Below are 15,169 nucleotides of genomic sequence, written 5' to 3' on the forward strand. Positions count from 1 at the left end.
CTTTTGATCCCTGATAAATGAATCTATTGCAAGAACTATCATGTTGCTTCCTTTTCAAGTGTTATTCTTCACTCTTTTATCTTATCTTATAAAATACAGACGTTACTTCAAAAAAGAAGTCCTACGCGTCATCCATCTAGTCATGCATGTTAACCAATGACTTAAATTTGGCAAAGTCATTGGTTTTTCTGGCTGGCTCAGGCAACCCATTCCATGCTTTAAGCACTAGGGAAGAAGAAGCTTTTGTACAAATTTGTCCTAGCATAATGGAACGAGGAATGTGCCTTTATTTTTGTGTTTTTATGAGTATTTTATTAGAACTGAACGATTGAGAGCCTCCCTTGACAGGTCCCCAGGAGCTGAACGATTGACAGCCTCCCTTGAAGGTTCCCAGGAGCTGAACGATTGAGAGCCTCCCTTGAAAGGTCCCCAGGAGCCGAACAGTTGAGAGCCTCCCTTGACAGATCCCCAGGAACTGAACGATTGAGAGCCTCCCTTGACAGATGCCCAGGAGCTGAACGATTGAGAGCCTCCCTTGACAGGTCCCCAGGAAGTGAACGATTGATAGCCTCCCTTGACAGATCCCCAGGAGCTGAACGATTGAGAGCCTCCCTTGACAGGTCCCCAGGAACTGAACGATTGAGAGCCTCCCTTGACAGGTCCCCAGGAACTGAACGATTGAGAGCCTCCCTTGACAGATCCCCAGGAGCTGAACGATTGACAACGTTATCAGGGATGGAAATGAGCATACATTTATTGGCCACTAACTGGGTCACAGTGACGCGACAGGACTCGCCTTCTGCAGTGGTGCTCAAACTTTGGCCTGCGAGCTAAATCCAGCCCCTCTAAATCTGCCCAAAATGTTAAATGAAGCCAGAGACGGTCTGTTCTATCGGACTTGGCAACTTTTTTTTGCCCCGGTGCTTTCAGTAAAACATTAGTCGGAAATGTATATCGCGCTCATGCCTATATAAAAAAAAAAATTAGCACCACTGGTTTAGTGTGACGTTTCTAGCCAAGATGTCTGCTGCAAAGTTTATCGCCAACTCAATCTCGTTCTAGATGTCACAGTCAAAAGTTTTATAAAAACTCATCAAGTGAGATATCCCGTTTCTGAAGTATGTGAGTCAGCAGTTGGGCGTGGCAGTCCAATCTGCTACAACAGTCGAACATAAAAAAAAAACATTTCAAGACGAAACAGATGGTTAGAATCACCACTATGACAACGTTGCTACTGCATGATTCAAAGTGTTTGAGACCCACTGATGTTGTCATATACCATAATAACTACGTTAGGGCCTTATCTATTCATTGGCAAAAAACAAAACCCCATTTGGGCAGTTGTTTGAGACAAACATCTCTAAAAAAGCTAACAAGATCCTCGAAATAAAGAATCACCATTTGTGTCAGGATTTTGTGATTTTACCATCACAAAAGAGATACAAGACACCGATAGCAAAGACAAACAGACAGAAACACTCTTTTGTTCCCCTGGAAATCAAATCATTAAATAAGAACAATCTGGTATAAACTTTGTCACATGTAAATTATGAGTGAGTCTGGTGTGAATGTACACTTTGGTTTCTTATACTTATAATGTTTTTTTTTGTTTGTTGTAATGCACAAATTGTAAGACAAATTTGCTTACGGATAATAAAGATTATTATTATTATTATTCTTAATCCTACTAATCTATGGTCATTCACGTAACTTCATTTAAGTAGGTCTACTCGATGTACTTTGTTTGATCTCAAACAAGGAAATCCTATGCCGAACTGGAAGTCGAACACTTAGTGAGGTTGTGACTGAGCGTCGCATGAGGTTTGCGGGACATGTTCTACGTCAAAATGAATCACGCACACCAAGAGTTGCGATAACATGGAAGCCAAAACGAGGAAAAGCGCAAACAGGGACGTCCTCGTATTACCTGGCGACACACCTTCATGGAGGACCTCAGAACAGTGGGCACCAGGTGGAAGGAGGCTTCAGACATTGCCAGTGACAGATCAGAGACAGCTTGCCGCCCAATGCGCCGAACGGCGCGGGAGGACCTAAGTCTAAGTAAGTAAGACTCGGTGTACATCTAGTTTAAATTGTTGCCTTGTGATGTTTAGGCCACTATCTAAAAAACAAAAATGTGTTGCAAAACTTTAGAAAAAAAGTTTCATTACAATACTTTTTAGACCATTGTGGTGTTCAACAGCCAGATGTATTGGCAGGACTCTATTTTGTATAATAAAACCATGATCCTCTAACGGACTCACGTCTGTCGTTGTCATAGCGATAAAGAGAGCACTACCAACTTCAACAGAATGTGTTTTTTTTTTATCAGCTCCATAGTATTAATTAAAAACAAATAGTTATATCCCTTTGTATTTTAAAAAATGGTCGAAATATCATCTTTATGATATGCTCAATGGTCAGAGAAGAAATTTACACGGAACGTAAACTTTGTCGTAGTTGACCTTTTTTTTTCTTTAAAAGTAGGAATCCAATTTAATTATTTTTACGAAATAAAACATCGTTATTTTATTACCCAGGTGTTATTAAAAAAGTAAAGTACCACTTTCAGGTCTTGCGTTCTATAGAGCACATGCAAGGACATCTGTTTCAATGGCCGACGGTTTATGAGGGTGTCATGTGGCCAGCTCAAATTCCAAACGCCTTTAAATTGCCCCCAAATATAATGGAGAAAGATGGTCGACAAACACCAACTAGAGTTCGGTGTTATAACAGTCCCAACATCTTTCGATTCTTGTTACTTTAGGAGACGGAAGAGGTCTTAGCTCATTTACACTGTTTCAGTCTCAAGGACGGACTCAGTAATCAATTATGTTCAGTTGTCTTTTTAGCATAAACAGTTTAAACCAGTGGTGCCCAAAATACGGCCCGCGGGCCAGATCCGGCCCGCGACGTGGTTCCACCAGACCCGCCAAAACGGCGGCACAAATTGTAGAAATCCCCCTTCCAAAAAAAGGTTGAAAAAAAAAATCTTTACCTACGTTTGGGCCCTCATTTTTTCTCCGATGGATTGGTATTGTGATCTTTAACATTTGTGTGTTTATGAAATGGGACTTTGTATGTAGAATCTACCATGAAAAGTGAACCTATCTTTACTTTTTTTGTTGAACATGATAATAAGGCAACATATTTATTGTATAAAGAAAGTGTGGGCTGTTTAATAAAACGACAACATAAAAACGGCACTATAAAATAAATATGGCGGCATTATTGGTTTGAGTCGCGAATAAAAGATTGTTAAACTACGCCTAGAGATTGGAGGATCCATGTGAATAATTACCAAAAAGAGACCAAAAAATTTAGTCGGTTGTAAAGCTATCTTCACTGTTGCTCACATTCTAAGTAGAGAAATGAAGCTGTTTTCTGACGCGTAAAAAAATATGTCAAATAAACTATTAATTAAGTATTAAATTCACAATTTCTACCAAAATAGTTTCAGAACAATTTCATTTCGTTTCTTAAAACTTATCGGTCCGAGACGAGTATCGGAAATTAAAACGGCCCGTTGGTCGAATTAGATTGGGCATCACTGCTTTAAACGTATGCGATTCTTAAGGCAGTTTAAAACTTTTCACGACCAAAATTACAACAACAAAAGTTTAAATAAATGAATAAAACCACTACAAACTATACGTTGTAACAAGAGGGCCACTTTCAGTCAACTTGCACAGTAAGACTGGTATAATTTGGAACTATTTTGAATACAAATGTATTATACAAAACGTGACGTGAAGGACGACTGTTGTCACAAAAGATGTACTCTTGCACTTAAGTTAACAAGCTTCAACACCAAAAGTACAGCACTTTAAGATCGTTTTAAACTGCTATCCTTACGTTACACCATAAACAATGGGGTGAAGTCAAAGTTCTTAACCTTACTGAGCGCTCCTACACCTGTTTAAAAATAGAAGATTCAGCTGCAGAGAATAAATATTTGATTACATTTCACATGAAAGCGACACACATTTAACTACAGTATATTTACAAGTGGGTTAAATGTGTAGCCTATGTTCAAATCGCCATTATCCTTCCCCTTGCGTAAATGTATTTAATTAAATTTTAAATTATGTATTCAGTGGACTTGAATAATGATAATTTAAAGAACAGTTAAGTTGGCCTCACACTGCCAGTCATGAGAGAGCTGTCAACTACGAGCGGTCACACCCTCTGTTTAACATATTTATGTCTTGAAGTTGCTTCCCCCTTTTCTCTGTTGTTTGTAACCAAGTGTTGGGTCATGGTGACGTGTCCATGTTCATCAAACTGACAGCTTTATATCTTAGTCTACGACAAATCTTTTATGTAGCTTCAGGCTGGGTGTCACTTCGAAATGTTTCCTGGGAACACAAAGCTCTTCTTTGCCGGGAAAGTGAAAAAGTGGATCATGTCGTCACTCAAAAGATTTTGTTTTCTACTTTCACATTCATCTATCCTTTAGTTTGTTGGACAGTTGGGGCACCACACAAGATTTGTCGACCGTCTTTCTCCATTCCTGTATTTTGCCTTGGATGGAATCTTCTTCAATGCCAGACCCGTCCATTCTTTACTGTTGTCTTCCCATCGTTTTCTCTGTCTGCCTCTTCTCCTTTTTTTTTCTTCTGGTACTGTTCCCTGAAGGAAGGTCTTTGCGAACCTTGAAGACCTTGTAATTGTAATATTGGCATAGAGTTAAATCTTGTGCTTTTTCTTTTCTTTGACAGTAGCAGGTCACTGTGGGGTCCAATCGCTGTAATAATCGGTGGCGTCGCATCCATGGCGCGACGGGGTTCAATGAACCCGGCGCGCGACCATTAGGAGCCTACAGCCTGTGGCGTAGCAACCTTGGCGCCAAGGGGTTTGTTGCACTTGGGCCCACGACTCACAACCAGTTGAGCCCCACATTTGGGGATGAAACCAAAGTGAAAAAATAATTGTACTTGTGTAAAAACAGATTGAGAAATAGATTCTAAAACGCTTCTTCACATGGCCCTAAACGTTACACGAAACTTGATATTAACCTCAAAACGTCAGCCCTTGTTTTCATCAAGAGTCACTATACCAGTGGATTGGATTGTTTTAATGTAATATTAATTGTAATGGTTGCTAGCCTAAATCTCGTCTTTGTGGAGACAATTGTGGCCAGATCGTCCCATTCCTTTCTTTTTAAGATGCAGAGAAGACTTTCAAAATCAACTTATAACAGCGAACTATTGATGCCATTGTTTCTCGATTACTTTTCATATCTTGAGAGGCGCGGTGGCTGAGCGGTCAAGCGCTTGGCTTCCGAACCGGGGGTCTCGGGTTTGAATTCTGATGGACTGGGATTTTTTAAAATTTGGCGCTCTTCGGGCGCCTCTGAGTCCTCTCAGCTCTAATGGTTAGGCGGCTGGTCGTTGTGCTGGCCATATGACACCCTCGTTAACCGTAGGCCACCGAAACAAATGACCTTTACATAATCTGCCCACTAGACCATCTTGGAATGTACCCCTCTCCCTTCTGCAGACAGTGGAGTAACCACCCAGACGAGAAGCTATTTATTTATTCTCCATTGTACAAAAAAAATAATATTTAAACGCATTGAATTAATATAGAAGTACCACTTCTTTAAAATCAAAACTGAATTGATTCGTAATGTCACTAATACTTGCAAAAGGTAGTCTTTCCCGTTCAATGGTTTTCTGTAAATGTAATGATGCTTACAGAAGGACTGTTGAAGCTTTTCATACGTCAACACTATAGAGGCCTACATGGCAAGCTTTAAGTGTCTCCGGTGTACACACTAAAATGTTGCCGGAATCAATTTGTCTCTACTCAATACGCACGACTAGATTAACACACGGCTAGGCGTAGGATGCAATTATCTTCTATTGAAGGAACTTCTGTAATGTAGTAGATTTCGGATAACAGCCTGATGTGTCTGCTGTAAACTTTTGAATCTTTTTATGAAAATGCAGAAGTAACAATTTTAAGTAGGTGGTCACCTGATCACAAGTATTCATGCAGTTGTCACATTATTGCTTATTTTTATCTCTTTGAAAGCCACTACTTATTTTTCAAACATATTAATTTGTTATCGATAATTTATAAAGCAATCTTGTGGTGTCCGAATGGGCAATTTGAAGTCACAAAACAGGTAACAAATAATGCTCATATAGCTAGAGTACTGGCCTGGGTTGAGAGGACAGTTGAAATGTTATTAGAGGCTGATGTAGCTAAATCTTGGTGCTACTAGCTGTAGGATATTAAGGGAAAAAAAATCAAGTTTGTCGATGTCTTTAAAAAAAAAAATTGACTTTTCCTAAGAAAGGTTATTCACAGTTATGTGCTCCTTGTTTACATTTTGATTCTAGTGTTAAAAAAAAAATTAGGTTTTTAAAAATCTAATAGTTTATCCATTCTTCAGTAGTCTGTACACCAAATAGCTTGGTATTTAAGAATCTTCATTTTTATTAAAACTTCTTATACAATCTCATCTAAAATCTGTATCTATGTACCTTTATCTATAATTGGACTTTAAAGAGCATATACAATACATGGTCTATCTAAATTTAAAACTTAACTTGTAAAAGAAACTATACACAAACAAATGTAGATTTTTGGAAATTAATTTTTATTATCACTAAAATAATAGGCATACAAATTCAGTTGGTAAATAAATGTTATAATGTACACATTATAATTATCACAAAATTAGTATCTCTAAATCAATCAATCTCTCTCCCTACCTCTTTCTCTCTCTCTCTTTCTCTCTCTCTCTCTATATATATATATATATTAATATATAGGCTTATTTATAAATAAAACCAACACAGATAGTTTAACAGTGGGACTAGACAAAATAATTACTAGTATTGGAAGCTTATAACATTAAAAAAAACCACATAAACAAGTTTGAGCACAACATTTAAACAATGATCTATTTAGTTTTCTATAGAGTTGACATCTTACTTCTCAGGGTATCTTTTTGAGGACAATGGTTGAAATAGGAACCAAACAGAAAGTCACAAAGTGTTACGGACAAACTGAAATCATATAGCTTCAATTCATTCATACTAACTTTGGGGTTTAATCCCCTAGCTGTTTTGTAATGACTATTCATTGCTAAAGATTTACATTTATTAAGATCAGTGCTTCCAAAACTGTGTTTCGCAGAACCCTAGTGTTCTGTGAGACCTGAGTAGGTGTTCCATGAACTGATGTAATAATTGACTAGTAGGCCACTGCGTGAATTAATCTCTCTAAAAAAATAAGCAAAGTGTTCCGCTAAATTATACTCTAAATGTGCGAAGTGTTCCGTTAAGGAAAAAGTTTGGGAAACACTGATGTAGATCAATTATCTGAATTTACTTTTTAAAAAGTCATTCCTATGACAGAGTTTTAATTAGGGCTAGTGAAAAAAAAATGGAAATAAAATTAGTCATGCATGGTAAGTTTATCTTGCTCTGTAAGTCTGTTAAGCAAGTCTGCCTAAAAGACTTGACCAGAACTTTCCCAATCTTCATCTAGCACATAAAACAATGGTTTCATTAACAAAACATCATGCCTTAGAGTGTTGAACCCTTAATTTATACAGGGGATAATCAGCAGACTATTTATACCTGTTTAGATATAGTTTATATTTTATATACAGAACACAAATGTTGAGGATCATATTAACAATAGAAACAATGTATTCCTAAGTATGAGTCATGAAATCCTGTTAGAGATTGTAAAGCTGAAAGTTAATGCTTTGCATTTTAAAGTGAAATAAAGTGTAGGTCTCTTGGGTATGGTCATAATAAAAAAATATTGTCACTTACCTATATAACGCAAACACATTTTTTAAGGTTTTATTTTTTGAATCCTTAGACTATTAATTATTTTAAAAATTGTGTACAATGTAATTATTTTTTGTCATTAAAGAATATTATCTTCTTATCATGAACTAGAGAATCTGATATTTTCAAACACAGGCTTTCTCGAGTGTAAATAAATAGTTCAATCCATCCATCTTTACACTGGAAACCATATCAGTTGATAGTCAAATTTGTTCTGTCTGTTGAATTGCTTCTTTATTTACTTTTATACTTTATGCAACTATTAGTGAGAAGAATCTTTTATTTATTTATTCAAAATAAATTTTATAGCTCATTAAGTGAATAGAGAGACAGAGTTATTTCGAAAAGGCTGATCTTAGAAAGAAGCTGAAGATGAATTGGTCACAGGCTTAGAAAACATCCTAACAACAGAGCTAGATAGTCTTTAGATGGGAACTCCCAATGAAGAGGAAGATTAAATAGAGCAAACAGCATGGCCACACAGTGAAGTGGGGAGGGAAGAACTGGGAAGCCATTAAAAGACTAGCAAGAGACAGAGGAGAGGGACATGTTTTGTAAAATGTTTTACTTGTTTCGGATGTTCCTTCAGAGTTGAAGATAGTTTACTTCCTAGTCCAAACCTCCCGCAGGACGACGGGGGATGGGAGCGGGCAGGGTTTGAACCATCCATAAATCTGAACGAGAGTCCAGCGTGCAAAACCGCACGACCAGGCAGCCATTTTTACTGAGACCTCATGTTTCATAAGGACCACAAAAAACATAGGAAGTTGATGGATGAATAGATAGAATGACCATGTAAAAAATGTAACCATTTAAAAAAAGTAATTTGCAATGACAATAAATGTCCCAACTTGAAATACAGTTGAAGTCTACTAAATCCACCAGTTCTAATAGCTGTATGGAAAGTTAAGCAATTGTGCTAGCAAGATGACACCCTCTTTGACTGTTGCTTATAGATATGTCCACTTTCAGAGAAAGCATAAACACATAAATCTCAACTAGCTACAATGTGAGGCTCACCTAAAACTGTCTGTTCTGAAATTTCTGAGATATTAAAAAAAAAAAAAAAAAAAAAGATATTAAAATATATCAATACAAACAATGTTACTTACCATTACAGCTTACTTTATAGAAATAGGCCGTGTCTTCAAGAAATCATTATGTCTATGGAAAAGAAGAAACTGAAGAGAACGGCACACTTTTTTTTTCCTTGGCACAGTCTGCAAAAGAGCTCACAGCTCAGCAGCAATAAAGTTGGCTAGAAGAAGAAGAAGAAGAAGAATGGAAAAGAAACTTATTAAATGCATTATTATTGCATAGGCCATCACTAGATAAAAGGTCATTTTTATTTTTTTTTATGACAACATCAGATGATGAGAGGGTGTTGGTGGGGAGAAGGAAGATAAAGAGGGTCATACAAAAACAGAATTCAAACTTATATTGCCAATAAAACAATTTTTTACAAATAATTGTAAATCCTTTCTCTTTTACCCATATTGTAAACTTTCTAGATTTCTTTACCATCTTTGCGAATCTTCATTGAAAGTGATTTAGTATAATTGCAACTATTATAATATAATACAACTTTAAGCTTCATTTTACTGTAACCCTGCTATTTTATTTCTTCATCACAAACTAAAACCGAGATTCCACATCCTTATTTCTTTTTACTTCCTAATCTAAAAACTGGTTTGTTAAATTTTGCATACACAAATATAAGTTGATTTTATTTTCAAAACAGTGTCTTGAGCCTACATTATGATTTGTTAACAGCGCTATATAAATTAAAGTATTCATATTACTATTATAATTAACATCAGCTAGAAGATTGGTGTTAATTAAAAATACAAAACATGTTGTTTTTTTTTTCCAATTACTGAATCAAATTGTTATAGTGTCAGTATTAATAATTTAGGTAATAATATCCTTAAACTAAGCTGGGAAGATATGGAAGCAAACCTGCAGCATCAATATGTATTAACTCAATTAATAAACATTAACTCAATTAATAAACATTAACTCAATTAATAAACATTAACTCAATTAATAAACATTAACTCAATTAATAAACATTAACTCAATTAATAAACATTAACTCAATTAATAAACATTAACTCAATTAATAAACATTAATTCAATTAATAAACATTAATTCAACTTACCGTGACAGAAAGGTGACAGAAAGAAAACATCGTAAAATTTGTTTTGTTGTGTTGTGTTTCCTGGCAGCAAGTAAAGTCTCAAAATTATTTTCAAACTTTTGCTGACCCAGAAAGCCAGTAAAATTGTAGGCCTACTTGGTTTTACAAAATCGGATGTTGAAAGTAGTAGGCACAAAAAAGCCTCGGTACAGTTTATATATGTCAAGTCCCATAAAATAAATGTTTTTTTTTACAGCTCAAGGAATGGTACTAGAGTTCACTAAATCTTTAGCATCATATCTTTTTGTTTGACAATAATTTCATTGTAGGCGTCAATATGTAATGACAATAAATTACAAAGCAATAATTATTTTCCATTTTACTCAGTTTGATAAATAGTCAAGTTGGAGGTAATTTAGTTCTGAGTAAAATCACAATAAAATGCAAGAACACATTTAGTTATTAAGTAATTTGATTTAAAAATTAACATTTCAAATTTGTGATATTTGAATTTTGCAACAGAAAACAGTCAAAGTAAAAATTTTTACGCTATTACTATACAGTACATGAATACATTAAACACCAACACATGAATACATTAAACACCAACACATGAATACATTAAACACCAACACATGAATACATTAAACACCAACACATGAATACATTAAACACCACCAACACATGAATACATTAAACACCAACACATGAATACTTTGTAAACCAAATAAAAGACATCATGTCATTAAACCAAAAAAATGAGATATGCATTGTTAAAACATTTCAATAGCATGCATAGCATACATTAAGGGTCACTGGGTAGATATGATATTATCATAAGAAATAAATATGTGTTTTTGAAGTACTAAAGACTACAATTTACCTGCATGGCACTTCAACTGAGTTTTGGTAGAACTTGCCAAGACAAAAACAACAGCTTCAGTACTGCATACCATGAAAACAAAAAAACAACACTTTTATACCTCGTAGAGTGTGTTATTGTTTACATTTCTATAGTCACGACTTCCAATATGTAATCTTGACTTTAATTTTGATTGTGTACCTTTTGCTAGGAACTCCGAGATCTGAAGCATTTATATGAACAGTGAACACATCACCATCTTTGATTGAACCATGAAAACTCACTCTCCCACTTTGAGTGACAGAAAAAGTTATGGCAGGATTAGTTGGTAGAACCTTGTTCAAGGTGAATAGGACTGGACTGAAGTCAACATCTGTGGCTTGTAACTGTTTAGCAACCAAAATGTGAACAATATTAAAAATATGTTCAGCTGTATAAAATAAAGAAAGCGCTTTGGCTGAGTGTGGTAAAAGCGCTTAGCTTTCGAGCCAGGAGGTCCCTGGTTTGAATTCTGGGATTTTTAATTTCAGATTCTTTAGGGTTCTTGGGTCCACCCAGCTCTAATGTGTACCTTACATTAATAGGGGAAAAGAAAAGGCAGTTGGTTGTTGTGCTGGCCACACGACACCCTCATTAACTGTGGGCCACAGAAACAGATGACCTTTACATCATCTGCTTGGGATCAACTTGATCCCAAGGTCTAAAAAGGAACTTTACTTTACTTTTTATATAAAACAAAGTTTGATTGAAAAGTTTAAAAATTTGATTTGTATCAAGCCCAAAAATGATAAATTGGAATAATAACTGCAATTAACATATAATGAATAATAAAAGCTCAAACTCTAAAGGTAATATCTACTCACTTGAATAAATGTACACAACTCAGTGTAATCTCCTGGAAAGACAGAATGAATCATGTCATCTGTTTGTATCACAGGACTGTTATCATTCTGATTTAATATGTTGATGGTAATATTTCTCGACGAGGAGTACCTCTCAGCAGTTTTTTCTTGTATTGTCACCTAAATATTACATGTTCAAAACACATATTAGTTTAATATTGAAGTTGTGAAGTGTAACCGCTACCAGTTATTCAGAAATATAATAAGATGTGTCAGAAAACTAAACACTATTGCACTGAATTATTTTGTATCACTAATTTAACTCTCTCTCTCCTAACTAACGATACCATCATTGATTTAACCTTATCAAATTTAATAATTGTTTAATATTATAAACTTTACTTTCTGTTATATAAAAAGAGCATGCATTACCCTTTAATTCTATATCAAATATACATTTTCTGATAACAAACAAAAAAGTTATTGAAGCTTAATCCTAACAGAGGAATGAAATAGTAATGAGCAAAATGAAGAATTCAGTTGAAACGTGAAAAAATAATTAGGGAGAGAACGAGTTAAGACATGGAAATAAAATAGTGACAACTTACCACAACAGAATAGTGATTGATCTTCTCATAATCCAGAATGTCTTCAATTACTTGAAAATACCCATCTTGGGTAACCATGAATGGGCTGTCAGGATATACACTGATATCCACCTTTGGGGTACAAGTCTAGCAAGTAGATTTAGAAATAAAAAAAATATCAAGAAAATATAAAAGAAAACAAAAAATAACCAAAGCCTATATTAAGCATAATTATACTAATTAGTCTGAATCAGTCATTGGTTAATATGCATGACTAAATGCATGACGCGTAGGACGTAATCATCTTCTTTTTTGAAGTAACGTCTGTATTATATAAGATAAGATAAGAGTCATGTTATTAAATTTGTAATAGATCTAGACGAACAAAAAAAAAGCATGTATAAAAATTTAAAAAAAGGGGGAATGACCTTAATTTGATCTCATGGCTCAAGCCTTCAGGCTTCTCAAGCCAACACGGTTACTACTCTGCTGGTTGAGAATTGATGAACATGGAATACACAACAAAAAAATATTGTTTCTATAGACTCATCCTATTTTTCATGTTGTGTTCACAAAGACTCAGACGACAACCTATAAAGGGAACTAATCCAGCTTATACCACCACTTCAGTCAAGTACAAATTCTATCTCATGTTTTAGATAACAAACAAAATAATAAACTAACAATAGTTAATTAACTAATTGGCTAATTTTTTTTTTCATTGATCCTTGTGTTGTCAGGTAAAAGAAATAATTGTGCAAAAAATTCAGTTTGATCCGAGATTGGGTGTGGGAGAAGTAACGTGTACAAACTTTTTACCAGACAGACAGACAGCTTTGTAAAAAAATATGTTTGAAAGTTTCACATTTTGCATGACAAATTGAAGGTGAAGAAGTAAAAAGATAAATTGTATATACTACAAACTAATTAGCCAGAATAACTTGCTTTCTTTTCTAATTAATTCTCTACAACACAATGTCCATACCAGATCTGGATCTTCAAAAGTCAACTGCAGTAGTTTAGTTGCAGCCTGATCATTTAGTACTCTCGATCCTATTGGGGAGTTCTCATAAATAAACCCAACGTCGGAGCTGGGTATTATGTTTGGTGGATACAAGTTGATTCCAACAGCAGGGCAACTAGATACAAGAACGACAAATAAAAGAAGATGTTACAAAAGCACTTGGAAAATGTCTAGGATTTGTTGCGATTCATTAAGAACATATAACAGAAACATAATAGAAATATTTGACACAGCAATGTCAAAAACAGCACGAATAGCTGCCTGATCTTGCGGTATGCATGCTGGACTGTCATTTGGACTTCTTGATGGTCCCTGATTCATACCCTGTCCACTGCCATCCTCGGTTGTTCTGCGGGAGGTTTGGACTTCAGCTTTGATGGAACGTCGGAAACATGCTAAACATTTTACAAACAAAGAAACAGCTCTAATGGCACATTCTTTTATCTTCCTACTTTACAGATCATCATAAGCTACTTTTATTATAAATGTTGTATCATAAGTAAACTGATTGTATTTTTTGTAAAGAAAAAATAATAGTTCTAAATGTAAACAAAAAAAGGAACAAAATATAGGAATAGATTATACCTGTTATTGAATGAAGTTTTCTTGACAAATATATTGATGTGTGAAGAACCACTTTTTGATGGGACACCACTGTCTTCAGCATAAACATCAAACTACAGAAACAAAGTAACAGAAAGTAAAGAAAGAATTGTGATCCAGCAGTAAAGGAAGAATTGTGACCCAGCAGTAAAGGAAGAATTATGACCAAGCAATAAAGACAGAATTGTGACCAAGCAGTAAAGGAAGACTTGTGACCAAGCAGTAAAGGAAATGCTGCAAGGACATCAGCATTGACAAGACACTGACACAACACACAATGAAACCTTTTCTTATTTTCTTTTGTCTGTTATTAAAGAAATTTTTGTTTGCTTGTTTTTTGTTTAAGTGATGACTGGCAAAGTTTCAAGAAACACCTAAAGTAAACATTACTGAGACCAGTCAGGTCAGAGGTAATCATCTGATCAACCACAATCGTCGAGTGGAGGTATCACAGTTAAGGCGTTTCACTACAGACACTGACTTGGCACAGTTCAGTACAGTTTAGCCATCTGGTTCTGTATTCTCACGAATACGAGACAACATCTTGATCTGTGATAAAGTCCAACACAGCGAACCCAGTGTTTAAAGTTAGTCTGGAACACTTGAACCCAGTGCAAGTCTGGGACGAAGTGGAGAGGCCAATGGATTTTTAATACAGTGGTACAAGAGTTGATACAGCAGTATGGTTGTTAACAGTGGAACATTTTTAGAGTCAGTGTTACATGTTGTCAATTATACAGTATTGGCTGTGATTTATTGGACATTAAAGTGTTACATTACTTTGGCGCCCTGACCTGTGTGTGGTGCAGTTCAAAGAAAGCCTGGATAGTAAGAGTCCTTACAATAATAAAGCTTATGTAAATATGACATTAGTAGTTACCTTAATTTTATATAAGAACTTTTTCACTTCATAAATTATTTACCATAGAATTTACAAACAAGTAAAATCACTTTTCTTTTTCTACTTTAGTAATAGTAACAAATCAATAAAGCAATTTTTTAAAGATCTTTGTAATACTTGGTCAATATGTTAAGCTATTAATGACTTTGAATGAGAGTGTAAAGGATGTCCCCTTTCAAAATATATTGGACAGCAAGTAGCCAAGTTAAAATTTACACACACAAAAAACGGGTTCAATTTATAGTTGGTAGGTAATATTTCTACCTTCCCACTACAAATTATTTATATAAATTAAAATATAAATTTTAAATAGTTTGCAACATTTTTAACTATAAAATAATCTTTCCAACCAGACAGCTAAAAAGAAACTGCGGAAATGATTCACATGTTTG

General features: G+C 35.0%; 2 protein-coding genes across 2 annotated transcripts in view; both read right to left on the reverse strand.

Moving 5' to 3' along the window:
- Nucleotides 1-314: 314 nt before the first annotated feature.
- On the reverse strand, nucleotides 315-749 carry LOC129924842 (uncharacterized). The gene has a single exon (XM_056022144.1). It carries the CDS (start codon nucleotides 747-749, stop codon nucleotides 315-317), a length of 435 nt encoding a protein of 144 aa, XP_055878119.1.
- Nucleotides 750-8,263: 7,514 nt separating this feature from the next.
- LOC106052088 (protocadherin Fat 4-like) overlaps nucleotides 8,264-15,169 on the reverse strand; it is a 301,505-nt gene continuing 294,599 nt past the window's right edge. Inside the window, exons 85-90 of the mRNA XM_056018734.1 lie at nucleotides 13,859-13,950; nucleotides 13,235-13,388; nucleotides 12,271-12,396; nucleotides 11,684-11,842; nucleotides 11,022-11,206; nucleotides 8,264-10,903 (exon numbers count right to left, since the gene is read on the reverse strand). Of these exons, the coding sequence (XP_055874709.1) occupies nucleotides 10,831-10,903; nucleotides 11,022-11,206; nucleotides 11,684-11,842; nucleotides 12,271-12,396; nucleotides 13,235-13,388; nucleotides 13,859-13,950 (789 nt within the window). The 3' untranslated portion in view covers nucleotides 8,264-10,830. The remainder of the gene's footprint in view (nucleotides 10,904-11,021; nucleotides 11,207-11,683; nucleotides 11,843-12,270; nucleotides 12,397-13,234; nucleotides 13,389-13,858; nucleotides 13,951-15,169) is intronic.

The sequence above is a fragment of the Biomphalaria glabrata genome, chromosome 2 (assembly GCF_947242115.1).
Source record: "Biomphalaria glabrata chromosome 2, xgBioGlab47.1, whole genome shotgun sequence".
In the NCBI taxonomy this organism is placed as follows: Eukaryota; Metazoa; Mollusca; class Gastropoda; family Planorbidae; genus Biomphalaria; species Biomphalaria glabrata.

What these genes read in the sequence shown, in the direction of transcription:
- LOC129924842 (XM_056022144.1), bottom strand. Translation starts at nt 749, where the DNA reads ATGCTCATTTCCATCCCTGATAACGTTGTCAATCGTTCAGCTCCTGGG.